This window comes from Siphateles boraxobius, unplaced genomic scaffold, assembly GCF_051911475.1.
Source record: "Siphateles boraxobius isolate OS27281-9 unplaced genomic scaffold, OSU_SipBor_1 15, whole genome shotgun sequence".
In the NCBI taxonomy this organism is placed as follows: domain Eukaryota; kingdom Metazoa; phylum Chordata; class Actinopteri; order Cypriniformes; family Leuciscidae; genus Siphateles; species Siphateles boraxobius.
In genome coordinates, this window is record NW_027508755.1 from 455,962 (window position 1) to 480,439 (window position 24,478).

General features: G+C 41.3%; 1 protein-coding gene across 2 annotated transcripts in view; it reads right to left on the reverse strand.

Moving 5' to 3' along the window:
* The window catches only part of iqck (IQ motif containing K), a 51,054-nt gene that overhangs the window by 24,381 nt on the left and 2,195 nt on the right, over positions 1 to 24,478 (reverse strand). For both annotated transcript variants that reach the window (XM_077230590.1, XM_077230591.1), the window contains exons 3-5: positions 22,448 to 22,574; positions 18,826 to 18,878; positions 18,600 to 18,677 (exon numbers count right to left, since the gene is read on the reverse strand). In XM_077230590.1, the coding sequence (XP_077086705.1) occupies positions 18,600 to 18,677; positions 18,826 to 18,878; positions 22,448 to 22,574 (258 nt within the window). The remainder of the gene's footprint in view (positions 1 to 18,599; positions 18,678 to 18,825; positions 18,879 to 22,447; positions 22,575 to 24,478) is intronic.

Below are 24,478 nucleotides of genomic sequence, written 5' to 3' on the forward strand. Positions count from 1 at the left end.
TCTGGCATGTCCTTTGTTCTCAGCAGCCCACAGCAATGGCCTCAACAATCCACAAAATCCCCAAGGAAGTCCTTATCTGGCAATTACCTTGCTTTCCCTGTGATCAGGGAGAGGCTGTCACTATCTGTAAGTTTGTAAATTGTTTTTGTCTTACTACTTGTGATGCAATGTTTATTATCACTACAATTTTATAGAAGTTCCTTTGTTTCACTTTTCAACAGCCAGATGATTGTGAAACTGAGATGCTTCAGATGGACACCAGCATGTCCTCAGTCATTGAGGATGACCCAAAAGACATGAGCTTCAGCCTCAGTCAACAGTCAAGTTCAAGCGCAACCTCCAGTTCAAGTTCCTCAGAAAGGCAAGGGAAGTGGGATGAAAGAAAATGGATTGTGAACGAGTCTAGCCTCATGAAACTGTTTATAACATGTCATACATGTGCCGTACCCATCACTGATAAAAAAAGTTTCAACTGCAGGCAGCCATATAAAGATTGAATGGACATGTTTGAAGAATCACCATGGCATGTGGTCTTCATGTCCTGATGCAAGAGGAATGGCACAGAATAACCTGCTTGTTTCTGCTGCTACACTTTTCTCTGGAACAACTTTCACTGAAGTACACGAATGGGCCAGAATACTAAACTTGCAACTCTTGCAGAAATCGCAGTACTACTCCATCCAATCACAGTACCTTATTCCAGTAGTACACTTTGCATAGAAGACTCATCATGAGAATCTCATCAAACGCCTTTTGAGACACAAGGCTGAAGGCGAGTCCATAGAGCTGTGTGGAGATGCCAGGTCTGACTCACCAGGTGAGTTTTTTTTTTTTTATACATGGAAGTATGGATGTTAAGACTGTGTTAGAAGTGTTCTCTTCTGGATACTAAGGAGGACTTGCATGTTGTCACACTATTACAGGCTACAGCTGCAAGTATTCCACTTATTCGTTTCAGCTTCTATCCACTAATGAGATCATCCACTTTGAACTACTACAGGTAAAACCAAAATTCTTCTTCTCAGATTTATGAAACTATTCTCGGGGTGACAAAGTATAGATAACGCATAATTCAGTGAGTATAATATTTGTTTTCCCTTGTCCTTTTAGGATCAAAGAGGACTGGGTGGTATAGGAGCTCTAAATTTAAATCTATTGCTCATTCATTAATTTGTATTATATTTCTTCAGGTAACGGAAGCTAGCAGTTCAGTTGCCATGGAGTCCCAAGGCTGTAGGAGAGGCCTCAACCATCTAATTTTTAACGAAGGACTAGACATAGATCTCATCACTACAGACCGGGCCCCACCAGTTCGGAAAATAATGAGGGAGGAATTCCAGATGATTCACCACGAGTTTGATCCTTGGCATGTAGCAAAAGGTAAATAGTTGTATCAAAACAGTTTAAATTGTGAGTGACTCAATTACTATCATCAAATCATAACCTGATATCAAGACACCACATGTTGTACTGTGAAGGAAACCTTCACAATTGGCACACCCACATTTGAATTTGCTAATTTTCTGTTTCTCATTACTATTATACACAGGCATAAAGAAAAAACTAGTAGCACTCGCCAACAAAAAGGACAACCGGGACCTGCAGGGGTGGATTCGGTCGATCCTCAATCACTTTTGGTTCTCATGCTCATCATGTGGTGAGAGTGCTGAGGAAATAACCCGGACGTATAAAGATTGTATAAAGATAACCAAGTGGCACTGAAATCCAGTCAGCAGATGACCGAATAGTCTTGTTACAAGTAGTTTTTAAATGTCATATATTCTGTAGGAACTGAAGCGACGGTGGACCTCAGTCCTTCACCACATCTTCGGGGAGCACACATGGGAACAAGATGGTAGAAAGTGGACATGCCCTCACCCTGCTTTACACCCAGATGAGCAAAGGACAAAGCGATGGCTACACCCAGAGTCTCAAGTGTTCAAGGCTTTACGGACTATTGTAGAAGATAAAAGACTTCTGAACGACCTACAGCAGTTGACAAACTTCAAACATACAGGTATGTAGCTTTTTAAAACAAGTATGCAACTTTTCAACCTATGTAGTCACTCTCAATGTCTAATGAAACACTTTCATTTACAGGTGCTTTGGAGGTGTACCACAATGTTATGCTAAAGTATCTGCCAAAACGACTGCATTTTGGATACCACACCATGGTAGCTCGAACACAGCTAGCCATCATGGACAACAATTACAATGTTGGCCGAGAGCAGGCAGAAACTTCTGAAGGTATTGAGATTTCATAAGTAAGTCCCTAATTGTGTTTGTGTAACAACTTGACTAATTAATGTTCTCTGTCTAGGACTTAAAAGATACAGTATGACGTTCCCAAAACAAAGCAAGGAATGGCTAGCCAAGAAGATCTATGAGCCTACAAGTCAATACTTCACGCAACACCTTGTGGAACGCGTGTTGGAGAGAAGGGAGGAAAGCGCACCTGAAAATATACCACATGTCCAGCGTCCTCCAAACATTGCCACTAAGGAGAGACCCCCCAAAGAAGATCTCATCAAGAAACATAAATCCAGATTCACTCGCCACACTGATGCTTGAGAAACTAAGGGCCTCCTTACATTATGGGCCTTTCGCAGTCTTAGACTCAGTTACATAATGTTACTCAAATCTTGGGAGACTTACTGGAGTCTCTGTACATTCCAGTCTTTTTTCAGTCCTTACATGCAGTGGTGGAAAGAGTACTGAAAAAACATACTCAAGTAAAAGTAGCATTACATTCCAAAAAATGTAGTGTGAGTAGTAAAAAGTACTTGTCCAAAAAACTACTTGAGTAAGAGTAAAAAAGTAGCTTATTTTAAAGTACTCATGAGTAGTGAGTAGTGAGTACTGAGCTGCGGATTCTACCCCTTACAATAAACACTGTGCACTACAATTTATAAATTTAAAAAATTGTACATACTGTAATTCACATTATATTTTGTTCTTTGTTAGAAGGATTGAAGAATATCTATCATCCATCTTTTTAAAATGTATCAAACAGAGAGATTAAAAAATACCCAATTTCTCTCCAAAACGGTATCAATGTTAGTGTTTTGATAAATGAGAATCACTATTATCAGATTACCTCACCTAATGCACTGAAAAAGGCTAAGATAGTGAGCTAACACTAATTACACACTTTAATTCCATGATATTAAATATGTTACAATTTAAATGTAAATGCACATTGTTCTAGAAGGGTGGCATCATCCCTTACATTTTACACGGCTACATTTACTCACATTGTAATGCTGATAATATAATTTGTAAGGAAAATTGTGCATTAAATAGGGAAGTTATATCCAGGAAACTTTTACAAAAGAAACAAACAAACACACACACACACAAATGCATGTCTCTTTGTAGTCTCGGTGAAGCTGTTTTATCAGCAGCATCCACACACACACACACACACACACAAAAGTTCAACATGAAAAATGTTTTTGCGCAAGTGCACTTGCCAAATGAAGACGGATTGTAATGGATCAATCAAAAAACGTTGTTTATTAACGAGCTGTAGTCACGCACTGACAGAAATGCAGTTCAAGTTAACGCCATGGTTCATAGAGTGCACTGATTCTGAATCTGGCGGCATGGCGAGCGCGAGACGCGGCAGTGCACAGATCGTGACGCGCGTCTCTCTATAATGTGATTTTGAAGTAAATGGGAGCGGGAATTCACCGCATTATGAACTCGTCACACAATACCCACAACCTCAGACCAAATGTTAGGCCCTGTAGACAGGCCAGCCTATATAAATATCATATTAAGCAGAAATGTGAAATGTACCTTGAGGATTGATATCTGGATTGATGCGTGAAGAATGATCTTCCACAGCAGTCACGAGTAACAGCAGGAATAGGCGGTTAAAGTTTTCTATGCTTAATTTGATTTAATGACAGTCACGAGACCGCTTACTCGATCCAATCACGTTGATGGATAAAAATAAAATACATTTAAAACAAGCATGTAACGAGTAACGACCACAAACAGAAGGAAAATAGCGGAGAAAAAGTACCGATACATCACTTAAAATGTACTCAAGTAAAAGTAAAATTACAAAAATTTTAAACTACTCAAAAAAGTACAATTTCTGAAAAAAACTACTTAATTACAGTAACGTGAGTATTTGTAATTCGTTACTTCACACCCCTGCTTACATGTAAGGTAGCAGTCTTTCCAAATCTGTATGTAAGGAGGCCATAAAATCCATATTGTAATTTTTTTATTAATTTTTTATTATAAAACAATTTTCAACTATTGTAAATATTTGTTTGTAAATATTTTGCAAATACAGAAGGCCTATGTCTACTTTTACACATTTTATACGCAATCTATGTGGAAATGTTTATGCGTAACAGACTGTGGTGTGTACTTTATAAATAAATGCGAAAAGAAGTTTGAAAAATAGCTTTTTATTTAAACATTTTAACAGAAGCTGAATGCAAAGGTAAGTGGGAATAAGTCAGAATAAGTCCTCTATCTCGCTTGGTTTGAACCCCGCATACTGTCCAGTGGGGGATGGGAATGCATCCCTAACAGCCCACACCACGCAACTGGGTAATGCAATTCTATTTCCTCGTCCAAGTGGTTGGCCTTTGAGTGCCCACTCCAGAATTACACGATAAGCCACAAGTCGGTATTGCCTGAGGGTTAGATAATAGAGCATAAGACGTGGCACAGTTTTTGAAAACATTGTAACGTTAGTCAAGCTATATGCGAATTATACAAATTTGCTCTGACTAGGAAATGCAATACATAAAGTAGCTTACCTTTCTGACAATTGTCCATTCGGTCCTTCTGGTGTGGGACGTTTCTTCCAGTTTATCTTTGGGACCCAGAAGAAAGTTTCCAGCACGGGTTTATACATTAGCTGGCGCACTTCGTTGTATGTGATGCAGACCGACGACACATCAGCCTCGTCGACCGAGACATTCAGGCTGGCCATACCAGCTGTGACGAGAAGGTCCCACTCCGTGCAGCATCGACTTTCTAACTCCGTCGGCATCTGCCACAGGCACACCACCAAGTTCCCGTGATCCTCGGGACAGCTTCTGCCGGAGCTTCAGGCGCCTCCCTAGCCTGAGCCTCCATCTCCCTTACACGTAGCTCCTCTTCTGTATATTCAGGTTCGAAACGGTATCCTCGACCGTCAAACTCAAAATCGAGCGGGTCCTCCAGAATCCACCTTTCATAATCCATTTTAGATGTAAGGATTTTTTGTTTGTTTATTTCGCTACTCCGGGAGCACAGTTGCTCTGCTCACGCTAGCCTTCTGAGAGACGGAGAACCGAGCGAAAAGACTACAACCAAATGTAAACAGACCCCTTTCCGTTTCCGGTAGCGCAGTTTAGGGTATGGACCAATCAGACACATACTAATTATTCATTATATACAAAGGTTTATGAAACTCCTCACACAGCCCAAATGAACAAACACAAGGGCAGAAACAGTGTCATGTTACAGGGCATGATAAGGAGATTTTACGACCTCCGAGGAATGTGGCCACATACTCAAGAGAGAGACTATGAAACAGAAACCTCTTTAAAACAGACTTTGCTGCATTAATCATAGACTAACTGATCTATAAATGAACATGCATAAAACTGTGAAAGAAACAGTGTAAATGGGTTACTGTCTCGTGTACTATTAGGTATATATTATGGTATGTATCCTGGTATACAACCAACTAACGATCAATGTAACCTCACCTGTATCATGCCTCCTACCTAATTAATGCTCATTTAATGACTCACACTTTGATGTACATCACCTTCTTCTAGAATGCAGTGTGGATGTGTTATAGCTATCTGAACATTAATGAAGGTATAATCATGCTAGGGACAAAGATCCGTAAATCAACTAAGAGCCACTTTCCCTCTCAGACATGTCACCTTTCTGATTGGTCGAGTTCAACCCTTAGGGGAGGATCTTTTCCAGGCCTTATTAGAGACAGTCTACATGTGACCTCCCTCTCTTAGTTCTTTCATCCAGCCGCAACACTGTTCTGGTGATTCTGGGGAACCCCCTCCCCCTTCACGGGGGCCCCAGGGCCCAGCAGGCCTCGATTCCAACCAGATATGGGCTCAGGCAGGAGAGAGATGACTCTCTCACAAAGAACCAAGGACAATCTCAAGAGTTTTGGAACAAAGACTCCAACCAACAACGACTCCAATCACCCATCCTTCCGACTTCCTCACTTCTCCTGGGTGCTCGGCGTGGCCTCAACAGAGTCCCAGGCCTTGCCCAAACCAGCCATGCGTTCCTGGAGAAAGAGTAAGCTCAACCAACTTCCACTTGACACTGCCGGAACCATCAACGACTTCAATTTTCAACAACTTCAAGAATTGTTCCCATTACAAATGCAAGTATTCAATTCAATGAAATGTGAAAATGAAATTCTGATGGTTCTTTTCATAGACCCTCTTCCGGTTTCCAATTTCATCCTATCACTAACCTATTTATGTATTCATTTGTGTATGTTGTTTAGTTTATTTATATTCATATAAATATCTATATTTAGTTAATAAAACTTGTACATAATATGTATTTGGTTCTGTTTTGTTTGCAATACAAGTCACTTTACGATCACGGTTTTTGCTACTGGCTCAAAGTACTGTACAGGCGAAGAAATAATTATTCTTCGGTGGCCATGGAAGATACCCTTTTCTTAGAATAAATTAATAATCAAAAGAGTTCGTTGGAAGAACTGATTAATTGATTGTAATATTAATTCAGCCACATAAAGTTAATCCAATTAACTGACCCAAATATTTATAATTAATAATAACAAGATATTATTGATTATTAATATTTCCAAAAAGCTGAGTTCCTTACAGCAGTAATATCAACGAGCACTGAGTCCTTCAGCAGACATCAATGTGATTTTAAAAAATGGCAAATAAAACGACAGAAACTGTATTTCGCTACGCTACTTGTTTTGGAACATCAACGAACACCACTAACCACTCGGTGAGTTGCACAGTTTTGTAAATGAACGTTAAGGGTTGTTTTAAGGACATGTTTGAGCATGCCCATAGACATCCACTCTGAAGCGGTCAAAGGCGATCCTAAAATAGTCAAAAAGTCGAGACAGGACCCATTGTCAAAATTTCTAAGTCCACCACTCTAGTTCATTACAAAACAAACTACAAAATAGACTCAAAGTGTTAAATACCGGAATTATCCTTTAATAGGGAGCCAATGCAGTGTTGACAGAACCGGGCTAATATGGTCGTACTTCCTGGTTCTGGTAAGAACTCTAGCGGCTGCGTTTTGAACTAGCTGTAGTTTGTTTATTAAGCGTGCAGGGCAACCACCCAGTAGAGCATTACAATAATCTAGCCTTGATGTCATGAACGCATGAACTAGTTGTTCCGCATTTGTCAATGAGAGCATATGGCGTAATTTAGATATATTTTTAAGATGGAAAAATGCGGTTTTACAGACACTAGACACGTGACTTTCAAATGAAAGATTGGTATGAAAGAGCACACCCAGGTTCCTAACTGACGACGAAGACTTAAAGCAGCCATCAAGTGTTAGACGGTATTCTAGGTTATTACGTGTGGAAGTTTTTTGTCCAATAATTTGAATCTCTGTTTTTTCAGAATTTAGTAGTAGGAAATTACTAGTCATCCAATTTTTGATATCAACTATGCATTCCGATAATTTTGTGAATTGGTGAGTTTCGTTAGGTTTGGAAGAAATATAGAGCTGAGTATCATCAGCATAACAGTGAAAGCTAATTCCATGTTTCCTAATGATATCTCCTAAAGGTAGCATGTACAGAGTGAACAGCAGAAGTCCTAGTACTGAGCCTTGTGGTACGCCATACTGAACTTGTGATCGATAAGAAATCTCTTCATTTACTGCTACAAACTGATAGCGGTCAGATAAATATGATTTAAACCATGCTAATGCAATTCCACTAATGCCAACATAGTTTTCTAGTCTATTTAAGAGAATGTATTCGTCAATGGTGCCAAATGCAGCACTAAGATCAAGTAACACTAATAGAGAGATACAACCACGATCGGATGATAAGAGCAAATCATTTGTGACTCTAATGAGAGCTGTCTCAGTGCTATGGTGCGGTCTAAAACCTGACTAGAAATCCTCGCAGATACCATTTCTTTTAAGAAAGGAACACAGTTGTGAGGATACTGCCTTTTCTAGTATCTTTGACAGAAAAGGTAGATTTGAGATCGGCCTGTAATTAACTAATTACGTAGGATCAAGTTGCGTTTTTTTAACAAGCGGTTCAATCATAGCCAGCTTAAAGGTTTTTGGTACGTATCCTAGAGACAAAGATGAATTAATGATGTTAAGAAGAGGATCTATGACTTCTGGAAGCATCTCTTTCAGTAGTTTAGTCGGTATAGGGTCTAACATGTTGTCGATTTAGATGAATTAACGAGTTTGCTAAATTCTTCCTCTCCTATGGCAACCAATTAATCAAATTTTACCTCGGGGAGACTATAATGCACTCCCTGATGTGATGCTGTAGTAGACGGTTGCATAGTTATAATTTTGTCCCTAATATTATCAATCTTATAAGTGAAGAAGTTCATAAAGTCATTACTGCTGTGTTTCTTGGAAACTTCTGGGCTTGAAGCTTTCTTTTTCTTTTTCGACCCAGCCTAACACAGGTTCCACACTGCTTACGAGTGGTAGGCCTAACACCTGACGTTCCGCACGTCCGACGTCGGAGGGGTGTGGAGGAACTCAACAGGGTTCAATTTTAAGGGAACTCAACTGGAGTAGAAAGGCGCACGTATCCAGTCCATAGGAGGGGAATGGCGCAGCAAGCCGACACTTGAACCGGGCTCACGGTGAAACTGGCTTCATGAGAAGGGAGCCCACGGGAAGCAGCGGTTCAACTAGGTGTCGTCCAGCCCCCAACTCTAGAATCTGTTTAGCAAAGCATATCGTCAACGCCCAGGCGGAGCACTTTACACTCATCATAGAGGAGCTCAACACCTAAGTGGACATGTTGCATCTCGGATTTTTACCGAAATGAAGGCAAGCACTAAGTGCAACTTTGCATGGAAACAGCCTTCCCTCTCTGCTGAGTTCCAACAGATATTTGTAGAGCTGGTCTGAGGTCTATGGCTTGCGTTCTGTACACGTCCAAGCGAACGGACAGAGAAGCCAGGGCTGGATCTGCCTCCTCCAGGGCAGCGCTTGCAGGCTCACCACCTGCTCCTATTACGGGAGAGGTAGGAACCTTGGGCACAATCCGAGCCGGGGTCTCAGCTTGTGAGAGTTAGCCGGCCCAGACTCCAGGCACAATACGTTGACCGAAAGCGAGCAGGAGAACTGATATAACAGAATTTTTAACTCACTGCCTGCAGTGGCTCAGGGGCGGTCTCTGCAGTGCATTTTTATTCGCACCAGGGACAAGGCCCAAGAGGATAAAGAGAGACACAAGGATTTACAAGACCTTGCTCCTCAGGAACCTGACGATCAGAACGTGCTTCCGCACACTTCTGCAACACGATGAGCGTTGTTTAAACACCGAGGCAACATCATTTTGAGGGTGAAGGAAAACAGCCTACTCCAACCCATTTTGCAGGAAAGAGAGCACTGAAGTGATCGAAAGCTTTCAGGATCTCCTCTGGAGAAAAGACGCACTCAACGACTAGGTTACACTTCTAAAGGCGTAAGCACGCTACCCATTTCTAGGGGGTGCTCGCAGAAGTGATGGTAACTATCACATGCCTGTGATAGCCACCTGAACCTCCGCGTTCAGATGTAAGACCGCCCGGAATCTCCGGGGGAAGAACGCATGTGCCATCGTGCCCCGTCCCTGAAAGAGTTTTCAGGGGAAGTCAGGAAGGCTGTCGATGGGAACCAGGTCTAGTTGGGCCAATAAGGGGTAACTATGAAGACCTGTTCCTCTCCTGACTTGGCACGTACACAACATGTGAAGATCACTGGGCTTCAGGAGCCTTTTCTGCTCAGCACTTGAGTGTGATAAGTTCACTGAGCTTCAGGAGCATTCCTGCTCAACACCTGAGTGTGATAAACTCACTGAGCTTCAGGAGCATTTCTGCTCAACACTTGAGTGCGAAGAACTTCACTGAGCAACAGGAGCATTTCTGCTCAGCACTGCGTGTGATGAATTCACAGAGCTACAGGAGCATTTCTGCTCAACACCTGAGTGTGATGAACTCACTGAGCTACAGGAGCCTTGCTGCTCAACACCTGAGTGCGATGAACTTCACTGAGTTTCAGGAGCATTTCTGCTCAACATAAAGTGTGATGAATTCACTGATTTGAGCAGGCGCAAGGCGACCATAAGCCGCAGTCGCTTTTAGAAGGCTCACTGGGGTTAAACACATTTCTGCGGGCCCCTGGGGCAGCTGAGAGCCAGTGTTTGTCCAAGGGTAGTCCGCTCGGTTTATACAAACACTGGCAGGAAGACGAAACCGGAGGGGCAACTGAGCGGCCTCTGAATTATCATGACCCAGCTGGACCCAGGGGATGGAGTCTCCACTTGCCCTGGCTATAACTGTCGTGAGGCTCGATGGCGGCACGATCGAGTAGAGCGGGAAGAACGGAACAAAGTGTCCTCAGAAGCTTCTGACTCCAAGGAGGAGGTGACGGGTGAGTTGTGACATGCAAGGGAAGCTTGCGCAACGGTCGCAATGTCTAACAACTCGAGGCACGAATGCTCATGTAGTCGAGGGTCGCCCAGGCCCCCGTTAAAACACGCCCTTTGTACATGGCTCCTCTGTTGAAGAGGGTTTGGCAGCAGACCGGGATGAACTATAGTCACACAGGGTGAGCTGCTCTGCCACGGTCACCTCGGGACTCGATCATGAAGCTAGCGCTGAAGCGGTCACATATGGAGGAAGCCAAAGGCTGCAACTACCATATACCCCAGGAGCCTCTGAAAGTTCTTTCAGTGGGACCCTTTCTCACTTCAAACACCAGCTGAACACATCCTCATTGGAGAGACGTGTTAGATCGAGTCCATCTCCAAAACTGAAAAAGAGATACTCAGCCCGTGGGCGAGATTACTCTCTTCCAGTTGACCTGAAGACCCAACGGGCTCTGGAGCACACTAGGGGAAGGACACTGTACTGATACTCCACCCTTACACGCAACACACAGGATGTCCTGCGGTGCGGAAGGTAGAGATCTGAAGCACATGTCTTTCAGGTCGGAGCTGCAGACCAATCTTGGGCCAATCTTGGGCCAACCACGATCTCCAGTGGTTGCAGTGGAAGGGAGGAGTGAGGAGCCCACAGGGAATGGTTACCGGGCGGGACATCCAACACTATCCTCCGGTCACCCATCCCACACAGCACCCGTGCAGGGTGGGGCATGGTAATGGGGACTCGCTCTCCGTGTTTAACGAAGGCGAGTCTCGCCCTCAACACTGCAACAGTCATGTTCCCACAGTGAAAACATGAGCTGTCCACAAAAGCTGTCTCAGCGTGCTGTAAGCCCAAACACGTGACGCAACAGTTGTGACCATCAGAGAGAGACAGGGAACGACCGCACCCAGAAACGCACGGGCGGAATGACATCTTGAAAAAGACGCAAACGCACCCGTGTTGCTCTTTCAGAAAATAGGACCGTCACCAGTGCCGGAGCACACATGGGAATGACCGCGGCAACACTGAACAGAGAACTGAAACAGTGAAGCACTCACTTTTCCGCCCTCTGACCAGCCATCAACACACACAAACATTTAGAAATTTGTTGCTGTTAAAACAGCAGTTGAGAGCTCAAAGCTTGCGATCACCGCTGCACTGTAGAACACTAGCACTGGTAGAGTCTTCCTGAAGAACACCAACACACTCGCTCGTTGTAGACAACAGCACTCTCAGAGACATCAAACGATCGTCTCCGAAGCGAAAGGCAACTAGTGCGTGCATCCACTTCCGTATTTATACCCGCGGAGTGTGATGGTGTGTGATGCGAATCACGCACGCCAATTACATTGGCTCGTTCAATAATACTCGAAGAGGATAGGCTCTCTAGCGAGATCCCCATTCAGTTGACCGTCGACTACGTCTGACGTTATCGACTGAAAGGGAATCAAGGACCAGAGTTTTGCTGGCCCCTTCTATATTTTTACTGGCCCTGTATTTATTGAATACATTAGGATTAATTTTTCTTGTCCCCTCACAATGACAGTAAACTAATTATTACATTACATGAGCGATGAGTAATGTTACATAGGCTATATTTTCACTTCAAAATGGCGAAATTAGACAAAAGTATATTAGTTTGCCTGATTATTTTTGTCATTCGTTTAACATTTATGACCTAAAAAACTGTCAATGAAGAAAAAATGAAGAACGCGCTGAATCTGATTATAACAAGACTGGAGTGAACACAAATTTGTGTAGTTTACACTAAATCACACATTTTTAGGGGGGCTAGGCAGAAGTTTAGGGGGGAATTTGATTACACTTTAGATAGCCCGTCGGCAGGCCGGTTATGCATTTTGCATTTTGGTCAGCTTTTGTTGTAAATTTCCGGCAAACGAAACAGTACATGCCCTCATCGCCTTTCACCGCCCAGGTGTACTGTGTTTTCCATGACACTAGGAATTAGGGCTGGGTGATATTGCCAAAAAATCATATCTCGGTATTTTTTGGTTAAATGGCGATATACGATATATAGCTCGGTACTTTCTACGTTTTTCTTTTTGGATAAAGATAATCTGTATTTATTTTAAGAAAAAAAAATTTCACATCCTGCTCAATGATAAACGCCCAAACAATATTGATATTGAAGGATATGGAAACAAATATAGAGAATGTAATGTAGGCTATGCAATATATTGTGTGCAAAAAGGTGGTTAAAATCACATTACATTCTAACATTGTAACATTACAATCTAAAAACTAAAATAATGCTTTTGTTTTTAAAATGACTAAAAGCTAAAATAAAAATGAAAATAAAAAAACAAAAGCACAAACTAATTATATTAGCCTGCATTTAATTACCCCATTATAATGCTCACTTTCATAAAAACATACTTGTAGGTTTAAAATTCCACATATAGCACATTTATTGTCTCCAACAACAAATATTTTAGCAATATGTATATTTTAGTCAGAATTATTATTGCGCTACTCTTCTATTGTGCTCGTCTGTTTGACGCGCGTGCTCGCGGCGGCGCTCATTAACGGCAGCTTGAATTTTAGCGGAGATTCCTTGCAGAAGCTCGTCCTCTCCTGACAGTGAAATGGCCATATTTGTTTGACTTTCTAACATTTACAGATGGAGAATATACCTGTGAAATGTAAATTATAGCACTAAGGAAAGCACCACGTCTCAAACGCATTAAACAGCGCCAGTATTTATCTTTCAGTCAGCAAGTTTCTGTCAGAGCATCTGACAGGGCAAGCTGCTTTAAACTTGTTAAATAGGCCTATATCTTACCAGTTATTTTGAAGCGCTTAATATAAGCTTGTGTCATGTTTAGGACAAATTGTACTATGTTCTTTCACTGCAGGAGCTCACACTGCGTACTCCGCTATTTATCAGATCGTTTTTCAGTGCTCGTATCAAACTACTATATCGATATAAACGGTATTGCCTTATTCCATATCGTTTAAAAAAAATCGATATACTGAACAAACTCGATTTACCGCCCAGCCCTATAGGAATGTCCTCTTTCTCCTATCAGCCTCGTAGTTCTTTGACATTTTAACACGTAATAAATAACATGAAGTAACATTGACACTCTTCGCGCCACTGTATATGACGTTTGCTGTTTGTTTTGCTGATGGCCAGTGACTGGCCAATCAACTAGCCCGACATACTCTTTTACTGGCCCCGGGCCATCAGTTCCAAAAAGTAACTGAGTTAGTAACTGAATTACTCTATAATAAAAGTAACTCGTTACCAGGGAAAGTAACTATTTGCGTTACTGTTAAAAAAAAGTTGCAAAATGTCAAATAATTTGGATTTTTTTGAGCAGTTTTCACAAGTCATTTGAAATGAGTAGAACAGGTGTTTGTACATAACTTTCGATATTTATTGCATGTCGACAGACAGCAAGAGGTTTATCCTGCACTTTACGTATTATCTTTGTAAGATAAGTAAACAGTTACACCATATAAAGTGCATTTAACTCTAGCAAATTAAATCAAACTCTCTCAACCTGAGACAACTGGTCAAGTAAACAACCTGTACTTACAAGTGTTTTGTTCACAACAAAAGTAAACTTTTAAACAACAAAAAAGTGTGTTTAGCTCTGTAGTCTAATTCTTAATTAAATAAATCAAACTCCCAATGTCAGACAACTGGTCTGGTAGACATTCTGTACTTTTAAGTATTTTCTTCAAAAGTAAACAGTTAAATAATATAAAGTGTGTTTGCAGTAACTGTAGCATATTAAATAAATCAAACTCGAACAACACCATGCATTGCCATTTAATTCGCTATTAAATAAGAGATCTAGTGCTAAAATGTGTTGTTTTTTAAGTCAAGCTGAGCGCTCGTTGCCGCTGCTATCAGTGTCATGGAAACAGTTGTTCTCTTGCGGCCCGTGCCGTCTTCACTCGGACGCACTCTTCAATCTATCGCCGTTGTGGAGACTCTCTATTCATTCCGGTGAAATCACAAAATAAAATGCACACAAACGTGTTCCTGCTTGATATAGACTGTAACCACTGATGAACATATTTAGTTTTGATGAGAGAAAAAAAACTATACGAGTGCGGATTAGAACCCGTAACCTCTGACACGCTTGGCAAAAGATCTGCCACTAGACTATTTAAGAACTCCAAAAAATTTGCGGATCGATGGTTTTGATTACGGGTTGAGCAAAGAGGCTGCACAGTTTGACAAGTTTGCACCCAGCACTTCTGAAAATGCACTTCCGAATGAGTCTCTGTCCCCAGCACATTTCAAACCAAACTGACGCCCCTGGTAAAGCACCGCATTTAACGTCCAGTAACGTTAACGGCGTTGTAACGACAGGAAAAGTAATTAGTTAGATTACCCCGTTACTGAAAAAATAATGTTGTTACCTAACGCCGTTCTTTTTAACGGCGTTATTCCAAACACTGCTGGACACAACGACAACGCAGTCCTGAAGTGTCAACTAGTGTCTCCCCTGTGAAGGCCTCCTTCCCTTCCCTTTACCTCTGTACAGATAAAGCGTTGTCAAAATAATTCCGGTTCAGATGGATATGCGGAAGCGTTAACTGCTAAGCTAATAACTTTCACGATAACGATCTTTGCAACAGAAGTGAATCAATCAAAACTAATTTAGCTGGACAATAACTATTCTAGAGCTGCTGAAAAGCCACAACAATCTCTGTTACTTTAATTTCATATTATCACTGTAAAGCTGCTTTGAAACAATTTATATTGTTAAAAGCGCTATATAATTATGAAGGTGACTTGACTTGTCTACCGACATGTCATAAATGAGAATCACGTGTGGAATACAAGAAACTGTAGATGCCCAACAGTTATGACAACATTAAACTGGCAAATAAAGGTTTGTTACTAGTGGAGGTGGTAATGGGTCCCACTACCTATAAAGTGCTTCCTATAGCGTGCGTCTCTAATAGCCTCTGACAACCAGAGTCCACCTCCTGGCCTTCACGTGTGGCTTAGTCTCTAAGCTCAGCAGAACTGTTTCAACTAACAGAAGGGTTGTAGGCAGATCACTGGCGCCTTAAACCAGTTGCTTCGGGCAGACGGAACTCGTAAGCCTAGAAAGGCAGTTCGTCTAGGGGAAGGAAAACCATGATTTTAAAACCTCCGCTGCCTTGCAAGGTGCAAGGCATCATATCCAATCATATCCAAAGAAAAAGGTTATGGAAGGAAATCCAGAGACAAAATCCAGAGTGGAGCCCCGTAGGCGGTTGGATGTCAAAAAATGGCTTTCTCCCGACAACTCCTGCAGCAAAGCTGGCCCCAAAAGTAATGCATACCCTTGTACTCTGCCGGTGAAGCCGAGAGGGGGATCCTGTCGTCTGGGCACCACTTGGCCTCCATATATACTTGCCCAGGTCTGCGCCCTTGAGAGGTCACTCCAGTCTCGCCATCTGGCGAGTGCACAACACGGAAGACAGCAGTTACGGGTTATAAGTCCCTGCTCAATTGGCACAGTGCATTTTCCTGTTAAGCCATGACTTAAATGGGGCTGCTTTGAACAGTTTTTTTCAGTGCTTCAAAACTAGACGGTCATTGGATAAATGCTGCGATTATGTCCCGCCCACGGACGCTCTCTGGGGAGAATGGAGGAGTGGGCGGGGCTGGACTGGAGGAGAATGGAGGAGTGGGCGGGGCTGTTCGAGCTCAGTCCCATCGCGGATTTTACAAGTGTAGTCGACAGACAAACTGCTGCAACCTATTTCTAGGTATTTGCTTGGCGAAATTGCTAGCCAAGTTTCATTATACATTTCACACAATTATACACCACATTCCTTGTTTCAGTTTAACCTAATTCCCACATTTCCTCCGTCGAGTTTAATAGATATTTTTTAGATCGTCCATTCATTCATTCATTCATACAGATGCCACTGGTATATACTTGCTCTGATGATATCATCATCATCTGGGGGACTTCAATGCACGGGTTGGTGCAGACAGAGAGTCTTGGCCAAGCATGCAGGTCATCAAGGCATAGGAAACATGAACGAAAATGGCCAGAGACTTCTAGAACTCTGCTGTTATCACAACCTCTGTGTGTGACTAACACTTTTTTCCAGAACAAGGCGTGTCACAAAACATCTTAAAGACATCCCAGGTCAAAACATTGGCATCAGCTAGACCAGATTATCACTAGGAAAGATTCCCTGAACAGTGTCTGCAACACCAGAGAATACCACAGCGCAGACTGCGATACTGATGATACTGCGATAAAATGAATTTGGTAGCCTCTAAGGTCAAACTAAAGCCCAAGAAACTTCACCACACAAAACAGAAAGGTCAACCAAAGATCAATACCTGCAAAACTGCCTATGCTGACAAAAACCAGGAGTTCATCAAGCAACTTGAAGAGATTCTGGCCAAAAGAAAAGGGCTGAATATAGAAGATCGATGAAATTTCCTCAGGAATACCATCTTTGACTCTGCACTCTTAACGTATGGAAAGAAAGAGCACAAGAGCATGGACTGGTTTGAGGCTAACATTATGGAACTGGAGCCAGACATTGAAGCCAAATGTGATGCACTGATCAACTACAAGTGCAACTCCAGCCAACAAAACATGCAAGCACTGAGAACTGTTTGCAATGAAGCACAACTAAATTTATACACCACTAAAAACATAGTCATGTTATATTGCATTTCTGTCTACAAAAATCAGTGTAAATATCTGGCAACAAATAATACAAAAATACAATGTACGGATCTCACATGGGGCAAAATGCATTAATAATTTAAGAGAAATGCTATGAAAACATTCCTAAACATAGTTTAGGCCTATAACATTTGAAACTGCTACAACAGCTGGGAAGATGCATAGGCATTAATATGTTTTAGACAACAATGTCCACGTTTAAGTATTTCCGCTTGCCCTTTTATAGCAGATTTAGTTCACAAATAACTGACATGCATGACCTAAATATGATTTCATTTAAAATAGTCAATGCTGACGATATCCCCGTGTATGGCTCAGTCTTGACCAGATGATTCATTGAATCAGTGATTTGTTGACTCATGAACAGCTGCAAATGGATCAGTCCAATTCACAAATTAATGGATCATGTTATTTGTGAACTGATTCAGCAGGTTTACTGGTTCACGAATCAGACATCACTCTTCAATGGTGGTGGAGATTTCTTTAGTTCCAAATAATGAGGAACAAGATGTCTTTATGGAACATAGTTGAGTAAAAAGTACGATATCATGCTTTGGAATGTAGTAAAGTAAAAGTTTCCCAAAGATAAAATACTCTATGGATATGTACAGGGATATGTACTATGTACAGACACTTGAAAAATGTACTTAAGTACAGTAACCACTGCCCCTCAACCACCCATACCCCTTTTCCACCAAAGCGTTTTGAGAGCCGGTTCGGAGCCGGTGCCTGCGCGCGAACCAGTTCTTTGTGTTTCGACACAAATAAACGGAGAGAAAAAAAAGACAAGACAGGTGTACATAACTAATCAGAAAAGATTACATATCAAAGGAAAAGATTAAAAGACTTACATATTTCAATTGTTTTTAAAGCCTTCTTGGTTCACGAGTTAGAGATAATCCCAAAGTAATGTTGTACTTGCAAGCGTTTCTAGCTGAGACGTAAAGCGACGTACACAGTGACGTAACGACGTCGTTCGCTGGGCGCTCTAGTCAGTGGAAAAACAAACAGGTTCTGAGGAGGTTCGCAAGTTGAACCAACTCCGAACCAACTTTGAACCAGCACCAGTTCCGAACCCGTTCTTTTTTGGTGGAAAAGGGGTACCAGAGAGAGAGAGAGAGAGAGAGAGAGAGAGAGAGAGAGAGAGAGAGAGAGAGAGAGAGAGAGAGAGAGAGAGAGAGAGAGAGAGAGAGAGAGAGAGAGAGAGAGAGAGAGAGAGAGAGAGAGAGAGAATGTGTGTTGAAAACAGCTGTTGCACATTTCTTTATCGTTCTTTTTAAGGCAATACACTTACTGTTTTAGTAACCAGTCCTGGACAAAAGGAATATTGTGAAAATTCGTAGGTATTCGTTCTGTCCATTGAGGGTTTTTACTGATAAACCAGAGAATAAAGAATATATTTAAACACACTTAACCATTTTTACAGTATTTTTAAATACAGTAAACCATTTTTTAAAAGTCATAACAAAATAACCATACAATATTGGCAGTACACAAAGGGTCACAATTCTCCCACTCACTTGTACAGCCATTCAGTGAGGAAGTCACAGGCATTAAACGCCGTCTTCTTCCTCTAGATTGACAATGAAACATGAAATAAAAATAATGAAAAGTATGTTATATTACAAGATTATATTATTGTTGTATTATTGCTGATTAGTGGAGGATCCTGGAAATGGAGGATCCATATCTTATGCAGTTGCCTAGGTCGCATTTTCACATCATTGACAGCTTTAGTGACTTAAAGGGGTCATCGAATACAAAATTCACTTTTATATGGTGTTTGCATATAAATGTGTCTTTGCTGTGTGTGAACACAACCCCCATACAATGAAAAAAATCCATTCACTCCTTTTTTTAATCCTCAAAAAGTCTAAACACTCTCAATAATCAAGCTGTTTGGATTTTCTGAGCAATTGGATGTTATGCTCTCATGGGTCTCATGCTCCGCCCACGACCGCTGACGGACTGTCCCGTATTAGCATATTTCCGCCCTCAGCTATTTGTATCCTTTCTGCGAGGCAGGTTGCCAAGGCAGCACTTTACGTGTCACTTTACGTGTCTTGTGTCGACACCCCCATGGAAGAGAGGGGTGGGGTGAGCAGTTGCTCATTATCATTTAAAGAGACATGCACCGAAACAGGTCGCTGTGAACAGAGCTGTTTTTGAGGGTGCTGAAAAAGGGTGTTGTTTTACACAACCAATGAGGAATTTTAACCAAAGTATGTTACAAACTTTACATGAAGACCCTAAAGAATCATACCAACTTGTGGAAAAAGGGCATCCGATGACCCCTTTAAGGCCCTGATATACTTCAAGCAAAATCAAAGTACGAACTGGTGTGACGTAATTTCGGACAAAATCAGGCCAAAACGACTGAAACTGCTTGCCAAAGTACTAGTATTGGTTTGTCGCGATTACATTTTCTGAGCGTGTCACACTCAGGTGGGTGTGGCTCTAAGGCTCCGCCTTCTTTGATGCAAAAATATTTTCTGGTTAATTTCTCCTGTTCAGACGGTCAAGGTTAAACGTACGTAAGTGAAAACATGAACACACTGGAGAGCTGCTTTATAGTAGAAAAATGAAGTTGTACTTATGAAAAACAGTGTCAGTGTCTCGTTTCATCAGGTTTACTATGGTAAAGCTGTTTGATTTTAAGCTATCTAGTGTATAAAGTGATATATAAATAAACTTGACATGACTTTAGTGCCGTAGAGCTCGTGCAAACATAACCACGTTGCTATGATGCTTTTCTTATTACTTTATTTTAAAAATGCTTGCTGTTTTCTCAAGATTGTTGTGTTTATTTTGTAACTGAGAGAAAATCGTGCAGCACATATTTACATATTCATCTAACCGTCGCTCTCAGCAGTGTGTGTGGAGTCAGATGTTCAATAACAGTATATCGCTGTTCATGTATTTCGAACTTTGTTTTACCCTTAAACGTTGAACGAAAAAGAAATTCGCCATGAGAATGGCCTTTAGTGAATAAGTTGTTCTGAGCAGCTCCCTGTGCTTTACCTCTCCAGACCCTGTTGTTTGTTATTTGTATTATTCAGATCACAAAAAAAGAACATGGATAATGTGTATCCACTGATAATATTCATCTATCCATTCTCCAAACCGCTAAGTAAGGTCATGGTGCGGATTCTGGAGCCTATGGCAGCGTCTCGGGACATTATGGAGCCCCTAAGGGGACACGGTGGTGGAAAAAAATGAGATTAGAGGAAAAATAATGTTGGCAAATGTTTTGTGTTCCACCGAGAAAGAAATGTTATTGTTCTATGAATGTTTTGAGAGCATTATGTTATATTCTTGTAATGTTTTCTGTAGCTAATGTTATTTTTGTTACCAGAATATTCTCCTAAAAGTTAGGATAACACTCTCTTTATTTTAAACATATTTAGTGATAACATTGATTGAACATTACCCCCTTACATTCTTATAAAGTATTAGCGGGAAGTTTCCCAGCAGACACAGGACTGAACCTCTTAAAGAGTTTGTTTGAAAGTAATGGTTTGGTCACCATTGTGGTGATCAGTGTTTGCTTTAGTTGGGCTCTTTGGCCTTGACTATTTGATGTTAGTTATCTCTGGCTGCTTTAAGTGTTTGTTATAGCAAGAGAAAATGTGATCAAGTATGTTGGCTACTTGTTGATGATAAAGATATTGTATCATCATGTAGCAGTTACATTTCATCCAGGGTCTAATCTCTGGGATCAATTTTACATGATAATAACAATCCTGGGATTCCAAAGCATTAGATCCAACAGTGTTTTAACAAGAATATCTGGAGGATTCAATATAAAAAAAAACTGTCCACAATCACTTTTAAACCCTTTCATCGAGACAAAGACAAACCTCAAGAATCAGCGAGTGATTCTCACTAACGGTAACATGCATAATTCTGCATTCTGGGTACATCATACAAAACTCCCAGTGGCTCCCAGAATGCATTGTGGCATGAAGCATATGTCACTGTTATTGAGATTCACGCACTGATTCTTGATGTTTGAGTGTGTCTAAGCAACCCAGTAGTTTAAAATGTTTAGTGATTTTTTTCAATATAAATCATACAATTTTTTTCATTAAAACACCATTGGATCTCATGCTGTAGAAACAATAATATAATCAATTATATGAAATTAATAAAACACATGATGGTCCAGAAGAGATCAGCTGATCATTAGAGCATGATGATTATATTGTTATCTTAATCATCAAGTGACATCATCTGATCACATTTTCTCGTACTGTTTTCGCCATAACAAACAGTTACAGGAGCCAGAGAAAAATTAGCATTAAAACAGCAAGAGTCCAACTGCCCAACTAAAGTATATACTGATCATCATAATGGTGACTATAATGGTGACAAACCAAACTATTATTTTTAATAAATCATCAACATCTAAACCTCTGTTAATCTCAATAAGTACTTTTGTACACAGAAGTTTTTTTTTATGACGGAAGTAAATCTAGTTTGTAATAAGTGAAGCTGGTAATGCTGTTTGTGGAGATGTTTAATGACGTTGGAGCCTGATGTTTACAAATGTTTAGATTTCAACCCAATTTTCATTTTCAACCAAAATTTGACGTCTGAGCAATGTTGGAGTTCACGTCCAATAAAATTTCTGGCCGGGATGAGCTCACATTTTTTCCATGGTATGAGCACACAGTGAGTGCACATTCTTGTGATCATATGGTGAGATCATTGTGAGACAAATTGTTGACAGGGTTGCAAAATAATTTTTCTCCCATCTGATATTCTTTGTCTTCAACATGTCCCTATATAAATATGAGACTTACTAAGAAACACAAGACCTTTAACACTGTTTAATTTTATATTTAACAATATTATTACAACATTATTTTCCTGTTATATCTGTAAAGCTGCTTTGAAACAATCTGCATTGTAAAAAACGCTATATAAATAAAGGTGACTTGACTTGACTTGTTATTTTACTGTAATTCTCAACTTCAATATTTTTTTTCATAGTTTAATTCACTAGTTTTATTTCATTGTATTATTGTTGCTATTTGAAGTCACATCATTTAATTAAAGAATACTGATACTGATCACATTACTTATATTCAATTTAATTATTTTAAATATACTGTTGCCTCAGACAGTGTGTGAACTGACCTCAAAGCACTGGTGTTTCTGTGCTTCTGTGAGCAAAGCCTCCAGTCCGGCCAGCAGCACAGGTAGCACTCGCTCCTCTAAATAACACCTGAGGGGTCCTGGACACAGCTGGCCTCGCTCTGAACATCTGCTCAAACATGCATTATACACAGGTAACACACACTTCTCTAAATCACCTGAGGGGTCCTGGACACAGCTGGCCTAGCTCTGAACATCTGCTCAAACATGCATTATACACAAGTAACACACACTTCTCTAAATAACACTTGAGGGGTCCTGTACACAGCTGGCCTAGCGCTGAACATCTGCTCAAACATGCATTATACACAGGTAACACACACTTCTCTAAATAACACCTGAGGGGTCCTGTACACAGCTGGCCTAGCTCTGAACATCTGCTCAAACATGCATTATACACAAGTAACACACTCTTCTCTAAATAACACCTGAGGGGTCCTGGACACAGCTGGCCTCGCTCTGAACATCTGCTCAAACATGCATTATACACAAGTAACACACACTTCTCTAAATAACACCTGAGGGGTCCTGGACACAGCTGGCCTCGCTCTGAACATCTGCACAAACATGCATTATACACAGGTAACACACACTTCTCTAAATAACACCTGAGGGGTCCTGTACACAGCTGGCCTAGCTCTGAACATCTGCTCAAACATGCATTATACACAAGTAACACACACTTCTCTAAATAACACCTGAGGGGTCCTGGACACAGCTGGCCTCGCTCTGAACATCTGCTCAAACATGCATTATACACAGGTAACACACACTTCTCTAAATCACCTGAGGGGTCCTGGACACAGCTGGCCTAGCTCTGAACATCTGCTCAAACATGCATTATACACAAGTAACACACACTTCTCTAAATAACACTTGAGGGGTCCTGTACACAGCTGGCCTAGCGCTGAACATCTGCTCAAACATGCATTATACACAGGTAACACACACTTCTCTAAATAACACCTGAGGGGTCCTGTACACAGCTGGCCTAGCTCTGAACATCTGCTCAAACATGCATTATACACAAGTAACACACTCTTCTCTAAATAACACCTGAGGGGTCCTGGACACAGCTGGCCTCGCTCTGAACATCTGCTCAAACATGCATTATACACAAGTAACACACACTTCTCTAAATAACACCTGAGGGGTCCTGGACACAGCTGGCCTCGCTCTGAACATCTGCACAAACATGCATTATACACAGGTAACACACACTTCTCTAAATAACACCTGAGGGGTCCTGTACACAGCTGGCCTAGCTCTGAACATCTGCTCAAACATGCATTATACACAAGTAACACACACTTCTCTAAATAACACCTGAGGGGTCCTGGACACAGCTGGCCTCGCTTTGAACATCTGCTCAAACATGCATTATACACAAGTAACACACACTTCTCTAAATAACACCTGAGGGGTCCTGTACACAGCTGGCCTAGCTCTGAACATCTGCTCAAACATGCATTATACACAAGTAACACACACTTCTCTAAATAATACCTGAGGGGTCCTGTTCACAGCTGGCCTCGCTCTGAACATCTGCTCAAACATGCATTATACACAGGTAACACACTTCTCTAAATGACACCTGAGGGGTCCTGTACACAGCTGGCCTCGCTTTGAACATCTGCTCAAACATGCATTATACACAGGTAACACACACTTCTCTAAATGACACCTGAGGGGTCCTGTACACAGCTGGCCTCGCTTTGAACATCTGCTCAAACATGCATTATACACAGGTAACACACTTCTCTAAATAACACCTGAGGGGTCCTGGACACAGCTGGCCTCGCTTTGAACATCGGCTCAAACATGCATTATACACAGGTAACACACACTTCTCTAAATGACACCTGAGGGGTCCTGTACACAGCTGGCCTCGCTTTGAACATCTGCTCAAACATGCATTATACACAGGTAACACACACTTCTCTAAATGACACCTGAGGGGTCCTGTACACAGCTGGCCTCGCTTTGAACATCTGCTCAAACATGCATTATACA